Raw genomic sequence first — 22,201 nt, forward strand, 5'->3', positions numbered from 1 at the left:
GGCGCGGCCAGGCCGGCCCTATATAGGGCGGCGCGGGGGGCGCACCCGGCTCCGTGGGAGCGGGCGAGGGGCGCCGCGCCGGGCGGGGAGGGGGCGGCCGCGTGGAGAGCTCTCGGGGAGGTGCCGGCGGCTCGTTCGGCTGGCGGCCGCGCTCGGGGAGCACTTTCGGCGGTCGGCGGCAGGCACCTTGCGGCGGGGAGGAGAGCCGGCCGGCCTGCGAGCGGCGGTGCTAGCCCATTGTTCAAGCGGAAAGACTCGGGGTGCGAGGGAAGGAGCCCGGCGTGTCGTCTCCGTTCTCCCGCTCCCCAGCGCTCCCCTCCGCCGTTTCCCTCCGCGCCGGAGGAGCGCCGCCGCCAGGGAGCCGAGGGCCGGGCTGTTCGGCACCAGCACCGACAGCTCAGGTGCACCGGCGGGATCGGGGAAAGAGGCGCCAACCCTTGCCGAGGTGTTGCGCCTCGGGGGGCTCCGGGAGAGGAGCAAAGTTGCTCCCTTTCCTGCAGCAAGCCCGGGAGCTGCTGAACTGGCCTCACCTGGAAGGACTGAGCAGTTCCCACCTCTTCCATCAGGTGCCTTTGCCGCAGCAAAGCCACGGTATCCGGGAGACCACGGGGAGCAGAATAACACCCCTCCCGCTCTCGCCGCACTTCGCTTGTTATCTACTCTGTCTCGCCGTGCTCCCGGGATCACAGGAGGATCTATAACTGTGATCTGTCACCGAGGAGAAGGTCGTGGATGAACTCCCTTCCAGCAGGGCAACGAATCACTTCTCGACTGCTTATTATTACCGTGGTCTAGGACCAGCCCTTTCCTGCTAAACTTGGCTTGGGAGCGTACAGCAGGAGGGGGCGCGGGGGGTGGAGAGCCAAGCCCAACAGCATCTTGTGTGTTTGACTTTTTTTTTTTTCCCTCCCTCCTCCTTCCGTGAGACAGTTTGATGAATGCCTGCGAGAGGGGTATGATTTGCTGAGGCGCCTCTGGCAGGGCGGTGTGTGCGCGGTGTCAGCCCCGCCGCCGCCCCCCGTGGGGCTGAGAGCGGCCCGCGGCGGGGGACGCGCGTGGGAGCGGCTGCAGCGCTGCGCGGGCCGCCGCGCAGGAAGCGCCGCCGGGCGGACGGGGCTCCGCGGCCTCTCGCCGGGGAGTCACGGCTTTGAAAGCGGCGAAGAGGATCATAAGTAGCTCGCCCAACTCCACCGCACCCTGAGACGCCTGGGTTTGCTTCGCCATCGCAGGGAGCGTGTGAAGACGAGACCCAAGTGCCGCCTCTCCCAGGCACCGACGGGCCAGCGAGGGACGGCCCGGGCGCGGCCCCGCGCCTAGCGAAGTTGCTTTCAGCCGCCGACCGGTGCCACCAGCCTCACTTTGCCGGGGTTGTTTTCTTGACTTAGCTTTGGATAGAAAAGCCTTCGCTGTCTCCGCACCGTGAAAGTTGCCCGAGCGCTCCCCGCGGCGAGGAGGAGGGCGGCGCGCCCCGCGCTCCCCGGGGCCGAGGCCGGTGGGCCCGGCTGGGCTGCAGCGGGCGGTGATGATGTGCGGCTGGGGGAAGCTCACCCTGTCCCTGGGGCTGCTGCTGGCGATGGCGGGCGCGGTGGCGCCGCAGCCGTGCCCGGCGCAGTGCTCCTGCTCGGGGAGCACCGTGGACTGTCACGGGCTGGCGCTGCGCGGCGTCCCGAGGAACATCCCCCGCAACACCGAGAGGCTGTAAGTAACCCGGCCGGGGCGGCGGCGAGCGCCCCTCGGCCCCCTGCTCCCTTCAGGGCTCCGAACGGCTGTCGGGCTGAGGCGGCCCCCGGGCCCGGCCTGGATTAGGGTCCCGACGCCCTTTGGGTGGGGGTTTTCTGTTCCCTTCTCCTGCTGCTGGCCGTGCCCGTTTCTCAGCGATGCGCGGAGACACGGAAGAGGTGGGCGCTGTTCCCAGCCGCTGCCTTTCATCCCGGGAAGCCGCGGTGAGCAGCGCGGTTCCCGCCTCCGCGGGGAGCGGGGCGGGCACCACGGCGGCCGGGGGGCGCCCCGGGGCGGCGGCGGAGCGGCCTCTGCCCCCGCCGGCGCCCATTTCCCGTCGAACTTGGCTATTGCGGCTCGCTTTCCCCGGGGCAGAGCCGGGCCGCGCTCCCGGCGTGGGCAGGGCGGCCCGGGGCGCGCAGCGCTCCCTGCACCGCGGCTCCGCGCGGCGGGCGAGGGCGCGCCGGGGTGCGACAGCCGCGCTCGCAGGGCGCTCGGCGGTGCCGGAGCCGTGATCCCTCCCTCCACCCGCGGCTGGGCTGTCTTCTGTATGTGGCCGGTTGTTTATTGTGTCAGGCTGCCCTTCAGAGGGGTCCTGAGAGTGGAAGTGGTGTGCGCGTTGTTTCTTGCTCTCTGATAAGTCATTTAAATGTTGGAATGTGAACGCGCGTCTGGAGTGGTGAATTTCACTCAGGAAGACTATCAGGGACACGTTCCTCCTGGGACTCGTGTGGTTTCTTTACAGTGGTGTTTTGGCCATATGTGGTATAAAGCGCTTAAAAACATACTACTTTTTCCCCCCCACTAGCTACGTTGGGAATGAGCTATAATTGTTAGAATAGCTTCCATGTAATACCGCTTCCTAAAGATTTATCTCATGAATTGCCAAGTCTGGTTTTATTTGTAGTGATTGGAAGTGAAAGATGTTTATTTCTTAAACCCAAAACGTTATTAAAAAGAGACATATACTCCAGAAGCAAAAGTAGTATAGAAGTATGATGAGAAATGCTGGGGCCTAAATAGAGGTTTCTCTTGCTTCTGAACTTGCTTTTCATTCTGCAGTCAGTATAGCTTCCTGAGCAGCAAGTGGAGAGCTTAGTTTTGCTGAAGCCTTATTTCCCATCACTTACTCCAGCAGTTTGAAACCCTAATGCTTGTTTGAAACCTAATATTTGTTATAGGTATTTAACCCCTATGCCATACTGGGAAATCTGAAAATTGCTTGAAATGGTGAAAATTGGGGGTTTCTTTCAGGCACTTAGTTTTTGTAACAGTCAAATAAAGTTTGTAGCATATATATAGATAGATAGATATACCTATATGTACTAAGTTTGTGGTTTTTCTAAATGCAGTTATAACCCCAAAGATAGAGCTTTGAACTCATCTATTGGTAAAGATTGCAGTTAAACATGAGCTTTGTAATGGCAAGCAGAACTGACTTTCCAAGACTCTCCCGCTACAAATTTCAAATTACTGTTTTCAAGGTAAATTGTATTTCAGCTGCTTGGAAATTAGGAAATCACATGGTGTTAATTGTAAGAATGGTTTGTTGTATTAGTTTGTCTCCTAACTTCTGAAAATGCTGTGCCCCTGAAAACAAACAACACAATTCAAAAATAGTTTTTTAATGTTTTAATTTTGCTGCTTACAAATTATTCTTCTTAGGGATCTTAATGGAAATAACATCACAAGAATCACGAAGACTGACTTTGCTGGCCTAAGGCACCTTCGAGTTCTGTAAGTTTTCTCTTTCTGTCATTGATAACTCTTAGGACTGATGCTACAGGTTGTAGTTACATTTCAGTTAATTTTCTGGATGGGTTATCACTTTTTAGCTACTGTATTACCATATCTGAACCTAAAACTGCTCTGCCGTGCGTTATACGCTGTTATGTGCAAGTGAGCAATTCCTTTAAATGAGGTTTGTTTATATGTTTTTAATCTGTCCTGAAGATTATGAGAACTTGAGGGCTTAATTTAGCACATAGCTTACAAGTAAGACTTGCTAAAATTGGTTGAATAACCATTGGAGTTACTTCAGTTTAAGGCTGTGAAATTTATAGTTCACACTGAAAATGGGTACTCTCAACCAGAACTATAAGGGAGTTAATTAAGAAAAAAGTTATTCCTTTAGTGAATGTAAAAGCAAGTCCCAGGTGATTATTATTGCTCTTTTGTAGTTTCTGGACAAAACAGAAACTTTACCACTGAAGTTGAGGAAGGAATTATTTGGTTAGTTTGTTTGGGTGGGTTTTTAGTTTTTTGTTTCTTTGTTGTAAAAAAATTTTTTTCAAGTGTTATCAAGGTTTTAAAATTTGGTGGTAGTTTGTGGATTTTTTTGTTTTTTGGTTGGGTTTTTTTGTTGCTTTCTGAAGGAAATGTCTAACTACTTAGCTTATTTGTTAAGGCCGGTTTAATTTGAGCGAGTGGTCTTGTAAAATCCTTTTCCTTTTCTCTCTGAAGTAAATATAACATGGTAGTAATTTTTGACTTTGTTACAAAACAGGGATACTCTTACAGTTACAATCTCTGTGCAGTGTTTTACTGCTGTTTCTCCCAACACCACAATTCAGAGTTTTGGTTTTGTTACTCATGTGTGAGACTGGTGTCACCTCCGTGCTGTTGGACTGGAGTCTCGCAGCTTGCCGAAGGGCAGGGATGTGTGTGCATGTGAGCATGCAGCCTCTGGGCATGTGTGTAGCTTTATAACTTGTGACTCCTTGAGAAAATGAGCAAATCTAATAATGATTCCTGTTTCTTTTACCAAGCCTTATTTTCCTGCTCTTGGTTCTATGAGCCCATGTAAATTGTTAGTGACAGGGATACAGAAGGTTAAAGTGGATGTCACTCTACTATAGCTATAGGATTTTCTTAAAGAATATGTGGCTTCTTTTAAATGACCATTGTTAATGTGACAAGTTATCTCAGAGATAATAAAACTTACATCTAAAAATTTCTATATTTCAGTCAGCTCATGGAGAACAAGATTACTACTATTGAGAGAGGAGCATTCCAGGATTTAAAAGAACTGGAGAGGCTGTAAGTATATTTAATTCTAAAAGTTTCAACTTTTGGGGAATCAAATCGGTTGTGTGTCAAGGCCCTCAGGCTTCAGATTTTTTAAATTTTTTTTTTTTTTAATTTGTGATTTCTAGCCTTACTGAGACACAAGAGAAATAAGAAATTCTCAAGCAGTGTTTAGGGGACTCGGTTGGGGGGGAGCGTTCAAGAGCAGTCTGGATTCAGAGTGAAAACTGCAATTGTCCTGTTGGAAATGGTTTCAATGCTATCTAATATTTTCACTTTAATCTTGAATGCACAAGGACTTGAGAACTCAAATGCACCAAAAGAAGGCTCTCTGACCCATAATGTTAGAGGTTTTATACATGCCTTATTGGAAGTAACTACTGGCCATAAAATGTTTTCTTGTTACATAGCAGTGATTCAATTCTACTCCAATTTTTATATCATGGAAGCTTTTACAAAAGCTCAGAAAAAATATGAACTGTTAGTTTTAAAAAATAATTTTAATTTGGGTTTAAAAAAAGATTGAGCACTGTGGGGAGAGAAGATGGAGCAGAGATGACAGGACCTTATCTGGTGAAGTTGAAGTACAAACACCTACTTGGTTGGAGTGAGACCTAGAAAATGAGTAATTCCCAAGCTAGTTTTCAGTATGTGCCTTCTTATTTTGTTACACTCCAAAATAAAATATTTTTTTAATGTATTGTGAAACTTGGGACAACTGACTTGTTAAAGGCAGGATGCTGATTGTTGGACACAGTGTGGAGCCTGGAAAATATTAATATATATATATGTTCCTGTGGAACTTGACTTGTGTCTTCATTATTAGGCATCTTAGTCGTTGCATTTTCATTAGATCACCTTTTCTTTAAGCATGCCTCTGAGGTCTTGTTCAGTGTTTCATTTGCTGCTGCTTTAACTTTATAGAAGTATTTCTACTGTACTCAATTGAAAAGCAGCACTGGCCTAAGCATAGTTTGTCTTATTATAGTTGCTTTGTACCCGCAGCTGCTGTGGGTTTAAAACAAAAACCTCCACAAACAATTATGGTTTGGTTGGTCATTTAGACAAAGCTTTTCAAGAGAATTAGTAACCACTGGTGTAATTATGATATTTCTATAATAGTTGAAATATTATGTACTTGAGATAATTGCCTTATTTTTTCAAATAAGCCAAAGTAACTTTTTGACCTAAAAAGTTTGTGTTCTTATGTAGTGCAACTTTTTTTAAAATAAATTTTAATGAGATGGATTACTCTTTGGAAAAAAACTGGCTGTGCATTTCTAAGTAGTATTAAAACACTTGATTCAATGCTTTTTTACAATGTGTTTTCGACTTTGTACAAAGTATAGGAATTTAAACAGCTTTTCCTGCTGAGGGATCGATTGGAATAATATATGCATATTCTTAAATTTGGTTTATGGTGTCTAGATAAAAAATTAAACAGCAGTGTAGTTCATATTGCAAAGTAAATACTTATATGTGAAACATGAAAAAACATTGAGGTCCACACTGTGTATATGGTTTGACACTGAGATACCAAATGCTTACAAAGTTTTAAAACAGTTTATCAGCAGCCTTATTTCTTAACTATTTCAAAATAAGATCCTGTTAATATGATGTTAATGTGATTCATTAACAAATTTCAAAAAACTTCAAGGCTTTTACTGGTTATATTTCTGAAGTATAAAATTGTTTTACCAGAGAAAGATGAACTTCAGTAGTTAAAACTTACTTGTCTGATGTGTTTGTATTTTGCCATTACATTGTTTCATTTTTCTTTGGTTTTCCCTTGATAATTGGAAAACAATAGCTATTTTCCATTTACATAAGATACTAGTTCTGAAGAGAAATTTTGATACTTTTGGATACTTTTTGGGTTATATTTGTTCACCCTTCAGCAGGCAAACTATGCCATCTGAAAACTTAGTTTTTTATCTAACTATGAAGTTAGATTGTTTTGTCTTCAGAGTTATATTACATCTGCTCCAACACTTGCCAGTTTCTTTAATTTGCTGGAATTCAGTCCATGTTAGGTGTGTGGGTGACTTGTAATTTGAATATATATGCAGGATGTCTGTAAACTGCCCCAGCTGTTGGCTAAGAGCAAATATTTCATATTTGTGGGGAAAAGCTGAGAAAATTCTTCTTGTTTACAACTGCCAAGTCCATCTGATGAAGGCACATTGTTATCTGACAGCCAGTTCATCTCCTTGGGATTTTGAAATCCAAAATGATTTCTCAGGAAACCTGTGGGTACTTCATTCAAGTATTTTCTTTTATACATTAAATAGCAAGCACTTTAAAGCTTTTTAATTTTTTTCAATGTGTGAGTGTAGGGTGTCACATTCGCACTCCAAGTGTAATGTGCCAAGCTGCTGTCAAAGAATACCTGATACAGACCTTTTAGCATGCAAGCAGAGGGTGTAAGAGAACTTCAGGGCAGTTTAAAACAGCTCAATTTAATTTATAAGATTGTTTACATGTGATACTGCTTATGTTGAAATATCTTGTGCTAGTGTCTGCAGGCTTAATTTTAAAAGATATTTCCTGTTCTTCAGTACTCTTCAATGTGAACAGCAGGCTTTGACAGTAGTTTCTCACTGGGAAAAAAGAAATGCCCATCTCTCTAAGTGAAGTGCTGGGGGTTTGTTTGTTTGGGTGGTGGCGTTTTGTTTGTTTCTTTGCCTTTTTTGTTTGTTTTTAACTGCAGTCTCAGTTGAATTTTTTTTTTTTTGGACCAGTAACTCTGATTTCCAAGGAACTGTTTAGTTGGTTAATGAGTTACTTGTGAATGCTCACTTACAGGTCTGATAATTCAAAATGCTGGAAATCCTCTGCTCTTTTTAATGGAAGGGAGGACCTGAAATGCTTTGCAAAAATAATCTCAGAGAGGAGCAACTTTTGACCTCTTCAAAAGATATCTGCTTAAGATTTAATTTTATTAAACCCATAAAAATCTGCCAGGTGGTTTCTCCTGTAAATTAATAAAATATCTTTAGTACACTATGTAAGTTAGTATGTACACAAGGCTATTTCTGACCTACAGACCTATTACACTCCACAATGGGAATTTGTGTCACACCAGTATAATTGTACAAGTGCAATGGAACCCAAGGCAGCAGTAAATACTACTGTAAAAAGTGATTGTTATTGCAGGAGCCTGAATGAAAGTAAAAGTTTTCATTTGCAATAAACTATTATCTGCCTATGCCTGCTACTTAAATAGGAGGGAAAAACAAGGTAGAAATTAGCAACTTAGTAAGTTTTAGGTTTGTGGAAACTGTAGTAGCTAGAGAAACACTGGTGCAGTTGATATTGCTGTAAGCCTTTTAGATGGATACTTCTGGGAGAAGTCTTCAAGTCAAATAAATGGCTCTACACTGCAGTGTTCACTTTGCACTGTTCACTTAGTTCCAATCTCTGACAGCTTTGAAGGCTCTTAAGGGCTGAGCTCTTAAGGCTCCAGTCCAAGCCAGTTTTGTACAGCACTGCCTGAACTGCCTTGTCTGCCACAAATATGATTTTTTTCACAGACTGAATACTGAACAGAAAAATTGCATGGTCTGTTTTGTTGTATAGATGTTCTGTCTACTGAAACAACCCTCTTTGACTGAGAAATGGGCTGTGTGCACTGAAGTTCAGTTGGGACAACTTGTACCTTTGAGTACATCCAGAAGCAATGCAAAAACTCCTGGACTAATTACAGTCTTGACATCTGCAATAATTACAGTATTTAATATCTGCAAGACTTTATTATCTCTAACTTATATGAGCCCATGTTCTTGAGCAGAGCCTCTAAAGAGTGTGTGGCTCTTCAGTAAATGGAAAGTGCCCTAGAGAGAGGGTTGGATGTGGCCTCTTAGGGTTTCTTACAGAGACCACAGCCATGTGTCATCAGTGCTTTTCAATATCTTTCATGGCAGGAAGACAGAAAGGGTCAAGACATGGAGGATTTTCACAACACTCATGGATATCCAGAGACCACGGCTTGTTATGGGGGACAAAACTTTTTGAAAGTTTCCTCTGAGAATGTGAAATCAAAAACTTGTTTCTTCTTTCTTCATAAAGCTGTCATCTTGGGTGTGATGTTTATTCTAGTTGAAATAGTATATTAAGACAGCAAGATGAGAATAAACTGAAAGTTTCCACTTTATGAAAACTGATACTGTAAGACACAGCTTTAAAAATAATTTTTAGTAAGTGTAGGCCATTGTTACCCCAAGTTCACCTCATTCTCTAGTGTTGCAAATACTTCTCAAAATATGCCAGTGTTTTTACAAGTTACTGTCATTTGGAGGGAAGTATAAAATTTTGTTGAAGACAGTGGCCATAGGCTGCTCAACCAGTTCTGTAAGAAGCTACTTAAATCTAAAATACAGTTCTATGTAGTCTGCAAATAGAGAGTTGTCAGGTTTTTGAGGGCTAAATATACTCTTCACATGTTTACAGAGAAGAGCAGTTACCTTTCATTTATGAAAAAATAAAAATCGGCTGATAAGAACTTTTCAATCTTACTTTTTCCTAATATGTTTTTTTAAGTCTAGTAGTTGGGATTTCAGCTCTTATTACGCTAGGGCTATGACAAGGAAAAAATGTCAGAATAGGAGGAGTTTAGAGCAATAGTTTCAAAACTACTCACTTTTTTTCTTCCTGTATTTATGAATAATCCATTGAGGGAGCAGTATGTCCCTAAAATGCTAATTTACAGTCTGATTCTGCATTTACCATGTGAATAACTTGGTTTGCATGACTAGTCTCACTGATTACTCCTGTGAGAAAGGTTACTTGTGTGGCCTAAAAAGTTTCCAGGCCAAGCCTCCCTATTTTTGATACTCGAATTAGCAAATTTTATTTTTAAAGTATCCATTTAAAGTGTTACCTGTGTAGACTTAAAATGCAAACTATGGGGAAAAAATCAACCCAACCCAAAACCCCATAAACAAAGGAAATAAGCCACCAGTCCCCCCACCAAACCTATTTCTGCTGAAACTGTTGTGTAGATGAAATGTTACTCTCAAAGGAATAACTTCAACTTCTGAGTTGGTGTCTGAGCTAAATACCTCCCCAAAAACAGCCCCTCTGAGCTACATGATGTGAGTAAGCTGCAGTCATGAGTTCAAGAAAAGAATGCTGAACATCAAGCTGGTACATGAAGAAGCTTTTAAACTGAAATCTACCCATTGTATTTTCATGTTTCTTACAATGCATACTGATGCAATATTTCAATTTTCATGAAATATTTCAAGAATTAAATGTTTTGTTAGGGTTTGTTGATTTTTCTAAATTTTTGCAACTCAGTTCTAAAGTGACAAACTGAGGAATTGTCCCTACTTGCCATTTATTTGGGCTCTCTCTTTATGAATACATTAAAACAAGTTATTCAAAGTTAACATGAAGAGACCACTTACTTAGGTGTGTACTTATGAGTGTTTGAGTAGTACTGAAAGTCAGTATTGTTTTGTACATGCTGTGGATGAACAATTTGCAACTTACAGATGTGCCATAGCATAGAAGGAAAAGTATATTTCAACTACATAGCTTCAAGAAAAAGTTCTTTCTACTTAGTAAACAAACTGTAGTACTAGGTGGATTTCTTTACAGGATACAAATTGGTATGTGGAATTACTGTATTCAGCTTCATCTGCAGCATAGGTTTAATTATAGCCTCAATACAAAGAAGATCATCTTGTCAAAAATATTAAATGGGCTTCAGTAAAATAAAGTGGGGTTTAGTTGTATTCATGTATTGCAGGGTTGGAGTTATCCATTTGAGCTCTAGCTTTAGTCAGATAAATGTGGTAAACTATTACACTGCATTAGTAGGTTTTGAAATTACCAAATCAAAACTGATTTGGGAGTTTTTGTGATCTCTGAATATATGGGGTGTTACAGAGCACCTCATCTCACAAAGTCATGCATTGCAGGGTGGACTAAGAAGTGAAATGTTTCATCTAGGGTGAAGACAAATACAGTTTGTCTTGGGCATAACTGCCCAGGAGGCCTGGGCATTTATCAAGGGCTTTAACAGCTGCTGCAAAATGGACTAGATGAACAAATAGTATCCTTTCTGTCTAGTCTAGAAAAGGGCTATATTATATGCATGCTGTTTCTTAGGGTGCAGACTTACTGAATTACTGATGGGGGAAAAAAACCATGCTGTCCAGAGATTAAAATAAACCTATGTGCTAATAGTTTGTTCTGTATTGATGTGTGGCATAAGATTGCAGTTTTATTTCAAATTGACTAACTCTATCAATAAAATGTAAATTCCAAGTAGGAAAACACTTTTAAGAGAGGAATGGCAATATTTTCTCTGAGTCTCTGAGTCTTTAAATGTGAGCTGCATCAATAAATTAATCCTAGAATAAGCAGGCTTGGGCTTGGGCTATTTTGAAACTGATAATATATTGTCTTTTCAGTTACAGAAGAGAAGTGTTAGAAATCTTAGATTTCACTTCTGTGAAGCTATATGATCAAAATTTAGCAGCAGGTAATTCTGGAAAAAATGTTGAATGTCATCTGTTTTTATGATGTGGTTTTGGTTTTTAAGCTGAAGGAAAATATGACTTTTTCCTCCCCCCCCCCCCCCCCCATTTACAGACACTTAGCTGTGAAGGCTGATGTGGAGTTTTAGGATCCCTGGCAAAAATTCTGTGTTAGCACTAGAACCACTATTCCAGGAATCATTTCTATCACTATCACTCCTAAGAGCACAGCTGATAAATGAGCAATATTTCATCTTATAAGGTTATAAAGTGTGTCAACGAAATCAATTTTTTAGGGATAAGACCTTGTGTTATATAGTATAGAAGTTGTACCAAGGTTTTAGATTGAGTTCTTAGCTCTTTAGCTGAAAGTTAGTCTCGAGTTTCTTTTCTCACTGAATGCTGGTCTTCATTGTGGCAGGCAAGTTCCTTACTGGAGTCTGAGAACTAACTTTTTTCATTTGGGGCACATTCTGGGCAGTTCTGACTACAGCTGCTGGGGAAGTCTGGGTTTGACTGCCTAAAACCCGTGGGATTATTCATGTGCTTGCTTTTTAAGGCTGCTTGATGTTACACTTGTCTCCTGCCTGTGCCCTTGGTACTTAATCACCTGTGTGGCCTCAGTCTATGAGCATTTGAAGAGTTAATTCCTTCACACAGGTGTGTCATAGGGAAGGGAAGAGTGATGAGCTCAGGTAGAGAGACCTGGTTTTGAACAGCCCTGAAGGGGGTGAGCAGTTATTCCTTGTTAATCATGGATGTGAGAAATCCTTCTTTTAGCTAGTCTTACATAGTTTAAGGGTAGTGCACTGCACATTCTTCCTCTTAGAACGGGGAGGAGACCACGAAGCCTGCGGTGTTAATCACTTACCAGTGGAATGTGGGACTACGAATTATACAGGCCTTGTGTATTAATAGTTTCTTAAAAAAAATTAAAAAATACTGCTGTAGTTATTTGGTATTAGCAGGCTTTTAAATCTCTTCTTTAAAAATGTCTGTTGAATCAGAGAGACAATGGCTGTTTTTGAAGACAGTATATAAAAAGATGCAGTGTTCCAATGGATTTTTAAAAAATTAAATTATAGCTACATTTTGATTACAGAACACTACAAAATACTTGATAAAACTAATTCCAAGCGCAATGTTCTTCTAAAAGACTTGTCAATGCCCACTATTTATTTTTATTATATTTTATTCATCTGAGTGTCTTTTCTCATGGGACTCCTTTTATGGGTCCTGAAGTCAAATTGCAGTGAGAAGTCCTGTTTGCTCTTTGCAGACCTTTTTACAAATTCCAGGGCAGGAAGGCTGTTTATTTTTCCCACATCTGTTTTGTGCTCATCCTTTGTGGCATTGTTTGCTGGATGCTCTTCTTTCTTGCTTCCTCTGAAATGGGTAATTTGCACTGTTGCAAAATGGTGAAGCTAGATCTGATTCTGCAGAGCTGTTGTGCCAATGTTTTTGTTTCAAATGGTGTTTTTTGTTCAGAAGCTATTTTAAATGGATTCAGTAGATCACTGATATTAAACTTAAAGCTACACATTTTAGTTTTACTATTTAAAAATCATATTTATTTCTTGCAGAGTGAGTTCAATATTTTTTAAATGCTGATTTAATATTAAGTGGCCACATTTTAATTGTCTTTACATTTTAATATAGCATATTTAAAAGATTATCTAAGATGCTCCATATTTTGATTGCAGAAACCACACTTCTATCTGGAGTCTTACAGATAAACTCCAGAATGTATGAGGGATCTGGCTGCAACTTCAGTGACTCATACTGTTATGTTACCTCATTTACTATGAAGAGCCTGGTTGAAACTTCATCAGAAGAAACATTTTATTTTCCTATTTTCTTTTATAGTATGTGCTCACTGTGCTGGCTTGTCTTTAATAATAGTCTAGACTGTTAGTCAAATACAACATGGTAAAGTCTCCCTTCATTTTTTTAAGGTGCACCAGCCATTCTGATTTAGTTTGGCAGGATGTCTGTATAGGTGCTCTAGAAAAATACTTGAGTGAAAATTTACTGTGGTAACTTCATGCCAGAAAGACAGTTACAAGCCTATCAGGACTATCTGCAGGCCTTTCTTGTCTTTCTAAACAATCTGGTTAAACCCTAGCTAAATTCAACCTACTAGATCAGCTTCACCTCCCCTCTTTCTTTTTTTTTTTTTTTTTGTTTTGCTTTCTTGGAACTAATCCCAGGTATTGTCAAAATCATTCTTGTTTCATCTGATACTTGAACCTCTGTTACTCTATGGAGTAACACGTTTTAAACATGTAGTGTGTTTTATAACTTCTGTTTCCTTCTTTCTAGTGTACTTTGTAGAACAGAATCCCATGAGTGAGCTTCACAAGATTGTGGAGGCTTGAAGAAGTCTCTGTAGATTGTCTAATCCTTTGCTACCGAGTAGCTCAAGGTCCATCCGAGCAGGTGTCTGAAGGCTGTTTCCAGCTGGGTGTTGAATCTCTCCACAATGGAGAGTGTGCAGCCTCTCTGTACAGCCTGTTCCAGTGTGTGACCGCCCTCACAGTCACTTTTCTTAAGTTGAAATACAGTTTTCCTGTACTTTGATTTGTACCCATTGCCTCTTGTCCTTTCACTGTGCACTGCTGAGAAGAGTCTGGCTCAGTTTTCCTTGCTTGGGATGGAATCAGATCACTTATTTGTACACATGAAGTATTTATACACATTGAGATATCTCTGAGACTTTTCCTCCTCAGGCTAAACAGTCCCAGCTCTCTCAACTTCCTCCAATGTGACAGGTGCTTCAATCTGCCTCCTTTGTCATTTTAGCAGTTCTTCCCTGGACTTGGTCCAGTCTCTTGTGGTGGGGACTCCAGCACTGGGCACAGCTCTCCCAGAGATGTCTCACCAGTGCTGATTTTAGGGGAAGGACCACATGCCTTGACCTGCTGGCAACAATCTTATGATTACAGCCCAGGATGCTGTTGGTCTTCTGTGCAAGGGCACATTGGTGGCTTCATTTGAATTTCTTATTCACCTGCCCCTTGGCTGTTCTCTGTGGTGGTTCTCCAGTGTGTGCTGGTGTATGGAGTTACTCTTCTCTGGGTTCAGGGCTTTCCATTTCCCTTTTGTTGCCCTTCTTAAGCTTCTTTTTCAAGCAATACTCCAGCCTGTTTGTGTTACTTTCAGGCAGTGCACAGACTTAGTGCATCAGTCATTCTTTCCAGTTTTGTAACATATGCAAATACGCTGAAGGTGCAGTGTGTCCCATCTTCCAGGTTATAATGAAGTTTTGAACAGTACTGGTTCCATTGCTGACCCCTGGAGTACATAACTTGTGAATGTTCTCCAAATGGACTTTGTGCCCCTGACCACAGCTCTTTGAACTTGGCATTTTTGGCAGCTTTCAGTCCACCTCACCGTCTGCTTTTGTAGCCTGTACTCTATCAGTTTGTCTGTGAGGACAACCATTATGAATGGCAGTGTCAGAACCTTTACTGAAGTAAAGATAAACATCTACTGCCTTCCCCTCATCTGCCACGTTCCTTATTCATTGTAGGAGGCTGCCAGGCTGGTCAGACATCATTTTCTCAATGTTAAATCTGTGCTGACCACTCCCAGTCATCATCATGTCCTTACTGTGTCTAAAATAGAAGTAGAAATATTTTGCCCGGTCACCTTCTCAGGCATTGAGATGAAGCTTCCTAGCCTGCAGTTTCCTGGCTTTTACTGTGTTTTTCATGCTTTTTAGTGCTGTAGGCAGAATTAATAAGAATAATAACTAAATATTTATAGAAATTTCTTTTCTGTTGAAACAGTAAGGAATACAGAAAACAGCAGCCTTAATGTCTGTCTTTTCTTCACAGTGAAAAAAAATGCTTTAAAAAGGGAAAGTGGGTACAGACTCTTGACAGCACAAAATACTGTTCTGCATAATGTAGGGAGAATTGATTGGGGTAGGAGAGGAGTTGTGGTAATTTTGGACTTGACATCAAACTCATGGGAGAAGAAAATGAAGGACAGAAAATACCTTAGGTTTCAAGTAGCATGAACTAGTTCAATGTAGTGCTATAGTTGAGAAGTACGTTCCACTGCTTCCAACACAAATAAGACACTGAGTTTGCAGTAGTGTCCTGCTACTGTTCAGAATTTTTTTTTCTTACTGAAACAAATATCTAATTTATATTTGAAATTAAATGGGGAATAACTTAGATGCCTTTTTTAGCTAGTCACTATTTAGCCTAGAAAGTGGAGTCCTGCTTAAGTGGTTCTTGACCTGGGGAAAACCTTGGACATCTAAATGTGGTAAGAACAGCCTTGAACTTCTCAGATTCCTGTTTTTACTCGTGGTTGGTGAACTTGATATTGTTAGGCTTAATGAGATTATGAGTAGTTTGACTAGAGAAATTGTCTTTGCAGAGAATTCTTAATGGAAAAACTGGCACAATCTTTTGCTTAGCTCTTAGTTCTTGGGCTTTCCTCTCACTTGATGACATGCAAGTCACATTCAGAGACAGCAGTTGCCAGATGTGTTGAAGTTCAGCAGATTGTGGCTTTGGACATGGATGCACAAATATTTTCTGCCTCTGGCAGATATAGCACAATGTTTTTTGTAGGAAAGTAGTGATTTGCCTTCCTTTCAGATGGAAGTCTAAGTTAAGTCTGTAATTTCTCTGTTGAGGCAGTGGGAATCACTTACTCTGATGTCTGTTATTCTAACTCCATATATTAGAGTAAAATTTTTGGACATCATACTTAAACCAGCCCATGGCAATGATTTGGGTGCTGTGTACTAGCTTTCTCTTTTGAAGTACTTGGATAATTTTGTAGGTGGCTTCTGTATTTTCTGAGCTCATAAAGCCTGAACTGATGTTCTCAGAGGATGCATATCCTTGTAACATCTTGGAACTACTTAAGGAGCCTTGTGGGCTCAGTTGTGGGTAGAAAGTGCTCCTGTCTGAACATGCAGAGGTTTGATTACTGACATGTTCTTCCATTTTAAATTGAAATGTAATGTAAACAGGCTCTTATTCTTTGCAAGTGTATGTATATTTTGCAAATGAGCTTCACTGAGCTGTTAAATGGATGTAATAGTTATTACCTCTGTTGACAAACAGAAGGTGTGAATATGCTCCTTTGAAGAATGCAATTCCTAAGCTGTATGGTGCTGTGTGCTACAATCTACAGATAATGTATTTACTTCTCTAGGCTAACTTTGAAGGAGGAATGAAAAATAATGAATTCTACTGTCAATAATCTTTGTGAGTTGGAAGCATTCAATTATTTTCCTGAAGCAGTGGTGGTGGGATAAAGTGCATCTCTCCTGTATTTAGGGTTTTGAAGACTCATTCTCTGTGCACTCAATGGGATAGGCTGTATCTAATTAAAGAGAACAGCTGATTTATAACTGACTTGAAACAACTTTTAACTTCAGTCAGCTCTCAAGTTATCTTTTGTCCTACAGGGTCTATGGGTAGAATTGCATCTACTTGAACTAAAATCCATTTGAAGCTTACTTAGGTGGGACGAAAGAGCATCCTTCCAGTAGTTGTGAGGTGGTTTTGAAAATCCTCAAGCCGGGCTCATTGCTGTGGTGGCAAACAAGCATAGGTCGAAGTGGGGAGTGTAACTGCACGTAAGGGCAAAACTTCTTCCCTGTGAGGGCACTCAAGTACTGGGGCAGCTCATTTTCCCAGAGAGGCTCCACAGCCTCCTACAGCTTCTCTGGCTGGATGCAATTGATACAGTGGGATCAGAAACAAGTTACAGTGAAGGCTGTAACAAGTCTGAAACAAATGGGTGTGAATTATAGCAATTGCAGATGATTACATTGTACCCAGTGCAATCAAGATTTTTTTTTCCTCCCTTCCTCCTCCATGCATGATTGCTACTGGATCATAGTTATTGTGGCATGAAAACTTGAGAGACACATCAGGATGGATTTGTGGCATGGCCAGACTTCAGTGGGTTTGGATATGTTGCTACTGGGAGCACAATGTGCTCTCCCTCCAGCCTCTGTCATCACCTTGGTGTACTCTGGCTGCATGCAGAAGACAAGTAAAACTCAGATATATACCAATTTCAACTAAAATAGCCTGTTGTTCGGAACCACTAGCTCAAATCAAGCCAGATTTTTTTTTGCTTACCTTAATGTTGTCTGCTTCAAAAAGTTATTTATTCTTTGTCAGGTCTTACTTTTTATCTGCCTGTTGGCATTGAGCTTCATTTAATGAGTATTTTCACCTGCTAATTTGTCAAAGGTATTTTTTCTTTGTCCATGAATACTTTTATATAATTATACCATAATTTGACTTTGGAGATGCTTTTCTAGTCTTTACTGTGTCTAGAAGACTGACCTCTGGGAGTTTTAAACTGAACTACTTGAAATACTTTGTATACTTTAGGTAGTGTGTGTACATTGCTTCAATTTATTGTGAAGAGCTCAAAAATTCATCTGTGTAAGTTTGCCCAATCTCTTTTTAAAGATCCATTCAGCAACAGAAGAAAAAAAAAGTATATTTGAATTGCAACCTGAAAGAATTATAATATAATAGTGCCTCATCTGTTTATTTCTGGACACTACCAAAGGACTTTACAAGTTGTTACAATGTTAGAGATTCTTCAGTACATTTTCTGTTGCTTTCACCACTAATGCTTCATCTTCTCTGAGCTCTCTCCTTGAGAAACACAATATTTGTAGCTCAGTTGGAAAACTGAATAGTCACAGTATGAAATATCACTGTTTCTTCAGGGCTTCCCTTTGAGCTTCGTGTCAGTTCTGGGAGAGCAGTTCAGTTGGTGAAACTGAAATTTCTCTTCTTGCATTGTCCCAGGGAAAACATAGCCTGCTAGGTAACTGTGCTAAGTGTCTGCTGCCATGAAAATATGGAAAGATGATGTGGTGGAATTTTTATGGTTGTTTTTACTCAAAGTAGCTGTAGTTCAGTCTTGGATTCCATGATCCACTGTGCTTACCTTGGGTTTCAGCTCGAGAGAAAGGGGATCTTTTTCACTCACTCTTGTTTGAGTATGTTTGTGTGTTCTGGTTAGGTGTTATTTCAGACAAAATGAAACATCAGGTCACCTGAAAAAGTGGAACTGTTGGGGGACTATGTAAAAGAGTGAACCATTTTAAAATAGTAATGTATTTTCTGGACTCCTTGTGTGGCTCTTTCCAAAGATTAGAAACTCTTCATGGTGACTGTTGAATGGGAGACTGTTGTGTACTGTGATACCAGGCTGTTGTTTCAGACTTGCTCTGCATGCTTTTTTCCCATTTACTTACATTTTCATGTCATTTTTATAGACAGAACTACCTAATGTAGTCTTGAAAAATGTATTTCAATGAAGTCTAGTTCATAAAATCTCCATATAGAAAACTCAGCAAATTGACTCTTTTAAAAGCATCTGCTATGACTTGTTAGGTGTAAAGAGTAGCTTAAGTCTCTTTTTGAAGTATTTGACGTATTTCCCATTATTGCCTTTATGAAAATTAGTTATGTTTTATCTTCTTGGTCACAGGCAATAAGGAATAGTGAACTTTTTGGTAGAGAAAGCTTAGTTCTAAAAGAATATTCAGTGAGTGGGATAAAGCTATTCAAAGTAGAAGATACAAAATGCAAGATTCATAAGGGATCAGTAATTTGTGTATTCCCTCAATCTGTGTAGTACTCAAAGAACAAATATTTTAGTCTTCTGAACGTCAAAGTAAAATCGTGTGTTGAAACACTAATTTGAAGTTCCAAGCTCACAGGGTAGAAACTGGGGAGACATGAGAGTAGTGCTGTTTATTGCTAGTTTAATTAATAGAACTTGATTTATTGTCCATAACTTAGATTTGAAGTCTGTAGAGTGGCAGATGCATCAGTATGTTAAAGGTATACTCAACTGTGTGGGGTATGTGAAGTACAGGTAATAACAGAAACTCCTGATTGAAGGTGTTAACTCTTTGTGTAAGATGTTAAATAGCAGAGCAAGTATTTTGCCAGTGAAATACCCTTCTGAGTGATCCTGTGTGTCCCTGTGAGGTTGTTCTTGCATTTAGTGAAAGGCAGCCTGCCTGATGAACTTGATCATCAATATTGTGTCATTGTACTAGAGAGGCTTTTATGTAATGAAACGTCTATGAAAATACAGATACTGAGTAATTTCATTGCCCTTTCAGTAACAGCTCATCCTTATTGTCTAGTGTCCAAACTTACTAGATTTATTACAAAGTATCAACAGAGATTTTTGCTCTGAAAAACTGATTAGAAAGTCACTTTTTAGTCTTTACCCTACATGCTTTTCCATGTTATTTTGGATCTCTGAAAATGGACTTAGAGGTTTAAGTCTCTATTTAACTAAGAAAAGCAGTGAACAAAATTCGTTTTTTACTTAGTCTTTTGTACGCTTGTTCCATTTTCAAAATCTTGTTGGACTGCAAATGCAACTTAAGTAGAAGACAATTGTTTTAAACTAAGTTTTGTGGTCTTGGCATATACTTTTATACAGAAATAGACATTTTCTGACCTTTAGTAAATTTATCAGTGATTTTATTTTGAAAATGCAGTAGATGCAGAAACAGTAAAATGTATCACTTTCTTCTATTTATGTTGGGATACGTTTCTTTTTAAGTAGTGTTCAAATCAGAAGTCTTCCAGTAGTCATTAAATTATAGCTCTTTCTTTTATATGGAAATTTTTTGTTCTACTAATTTGGACATGTGATTTACAAGATCACAGTCTAGATTTTTTTTGTTGTTGTTGCTGGATTAAGATTCTTTTTCCTAATTATTAGAACACACTGTCTCTCTCCTCTCTTATCCCAGTAGTGTAGTCTTACATTTTTTGATTCCTTCACTCTTAGTTTTTTTAAATCACTAAATGTGTGATTAAGGTTTCTTCTGCCTACAGAAATCAGGATTTCTGATGCTTGACCAACGGAAAAGAACCTGAAATTAACACTGGAGAATTATGGCTATCTAGAACTCAAGTAGCTGACTGCTTGCTTATGATTTGAAGTGTGGCAGCAACCCTCTGCGTGCATAAAAATATTTCTCAGATTATTTCACTCTCATCAGTAGTCAAATTGAGCTTTAAGGGAGGAAAAATTATCTGAACCAAACCATGGAGTTATGTAAAATTTGAATTTGAATGTCTCTATTTATCTACATGGGAATAACTGGAAAAACCTTTAAACTGTACAGACCATTATATGGAACAATGTTTCGTGAGAAATTAGCTCAGAGAGGCTAAATAGTCTTAATTATTTGGCTAAACAGAAAAATCTGAGCCTTTATGAAATTCTAAAACTTAATTGTTCAAGACTGATGCCTAGTGTATTTTTTCAGCTTGTGGAATGTGTTGATAGTAGTTTATTGATGTAGTGTAACCATTGTTATGATTATATTTATATATATCTATATATATGCATATATATGTATATATCAGTCCCATGCAGTCTGGTTTCTGTGAGTGCCCCGAATTACTGAGGGATCATGCATTGCAAAGTGTGACCTGTGATAAATTTTATGGGACACAACAGTTTTTTCTAGTCGGTTGCTTTGCTTGAATGGCAGGTGCCACATGTGGTGGATGCATTTGTTAAAATCAACCAAAAGCCTGTTTTGAGCTTGACTTCTTGACTGGGATGACTGTATGCTCCAGGGCTGTCACACACAGTAGAAAGAATAATCTGCATCATATGTTTAGGAAAAACCATGAGGATAGAATACATTTACCTTGGCGAGTGGTTGTTCTGTTGTCTATGGGTACAGTACAGAGGGCTTTGATCTTGTCACCTCATTTTGAGCAGCTGTGACCCTGGCCAGCATGCTCAGTGAGAATCTTCACAGACAAATGGGCTCCTTCTAGATTTCACTTGCAATTTTTTCTGTTGTACACTGTCTTATGTACAACTTATCAAGTTCTACTTTTTAAAAAAATTAGCTTCCTCAAAGTTCCTGTCTTTACAGTTAAAGAGAAAAAGCTGCATGAAAAAACCTCCTTGTAATGGCAGATATAAGCTGTGACTCCTTGGGGTTTTTTCACTTCTATTTGATTAGGGTTTCTGTAACAGCTTCCTTTGCTTTTTGAAATTTATATAAATGGGTTATATGGATTGTTAGACATAATATTATCTTGTTTACTGAAAGTGTATACATTTGATACATGCTCCCTCGAACCTTTTCATGGTTACAAAACGTCTATCTGCTCCATTATACTAAGAGGAACATAGAGTTGGTAGGGAATTGAATTTGCACTGCTGATTTTATATTTTTGCTTTCATGTAGTTTATGCAGGATGGAGTCCTGACTTAGTGATTGGTTCACACTGCAGAGATTCAAAATCTTTCATAAAATAGGTAATATGGTCTGTTGGGGGAAACCAGAAAATGTAATTAGTCCATGGTAAATTTACTACTGGACCATGTCTCCGCTAATGGACCTTTCTGGTCTTTAAAATCAGCTTGTTACAGCCCTGGGATTCCAACTCAAAGTGGTTGCATTGCATTGCTGTAGCGTTTGTAATTTAACACAACTTTTTCTTTTTCTTTCCAAAGGCGCCTAAACAGAAATAACCTCCAGTTGCTTTCTGAGCTGCTCTTTCTGGGGACTCCGAAGTTATACAGGCTGTAAGTAGGCACTGCCCAATAACTATTATTTGGGAAAATTTGGATTTGGTCTGTTATTCTGTCTTGCATTGGAATTTTTATCTTTTGCCTCACATTGGGCTAAAATGTGTTTTGGAACATTGGTATTTTGTTTAAGCTGAGTACTTTCTTTCACTACTTTGCAAGTTTTTTTTTTTAAATTGTATTTTGCATCTGAGTCATATACTGATACTTGTATGAGAATATTGTCATTTATTCCCACTTCTGTAAGGATGTTTTTCAGAAAGAGTACTTTTGATTTTCCTTTTCTCCTGTTTGGGTTTTTTAAGATGTTTCTGTGTTAAAAGAGCTAAAAACTGCCTGTGGAGATTCTGACCCAAAGGTGCAGCACTGTATAAGCACTT

At 40.2% G+C, this 22,201-nt stretch overlaps 1 protein-coding gene across 4 annotated transcripts in view; it reads left to right on the plus strand.

The window, feature by feature from the left end:
- Positions 1 to 369: 369 nt before the first annotated feature.
- Positions 370 to 22,201, plus strand: part of SLIT2 (slit guidance ligand 2) — a 257,759-nt gene continuing 235,927 nt past the window's right edge. For all 4 annotated transcript variants that reach the window (XM_058804303.1, XM_058804305.1, XM_058804304.1 and 1 more), the window contains exons 1-4: positions 370 to 1,698; positions 3,385 to 3,456; positions 4,687 to 4,758; positions 21,747 to 21,818. In XM_058804303.1, coding sequence (XP_058660286.1) covers positions 1,523 to 1,698; positions 3,385 to 3,456; positions 4,687 to 4,758; positions 21,747 to 21,818 — 392 coding nt within the window. In that variant the 5' untranslated portion in view covers positions 370 to 1,522. The remainder of the gene's footprint in view (positions 1,699 to 3,384; positions 3,457 to 4,686; positions 4,759 to 21,746; positions 21,819 to 22,201) is intronic.

This window comes from Ammospiza caudacuta, chromosome 4 (genome assembly GCF_027887145.1).
Source record: "Ammospiza caudacuta isolate bAmmCau1 chromosome 4, bAmmCau1.pri, whole genome shotgun sequence".
Lineage (NCBI taxonomy): Eukaryota > Metazoa > Chordata > Aves > Passeriformes > Passerellidae > Ammospiza > Ammospiza caudacuta.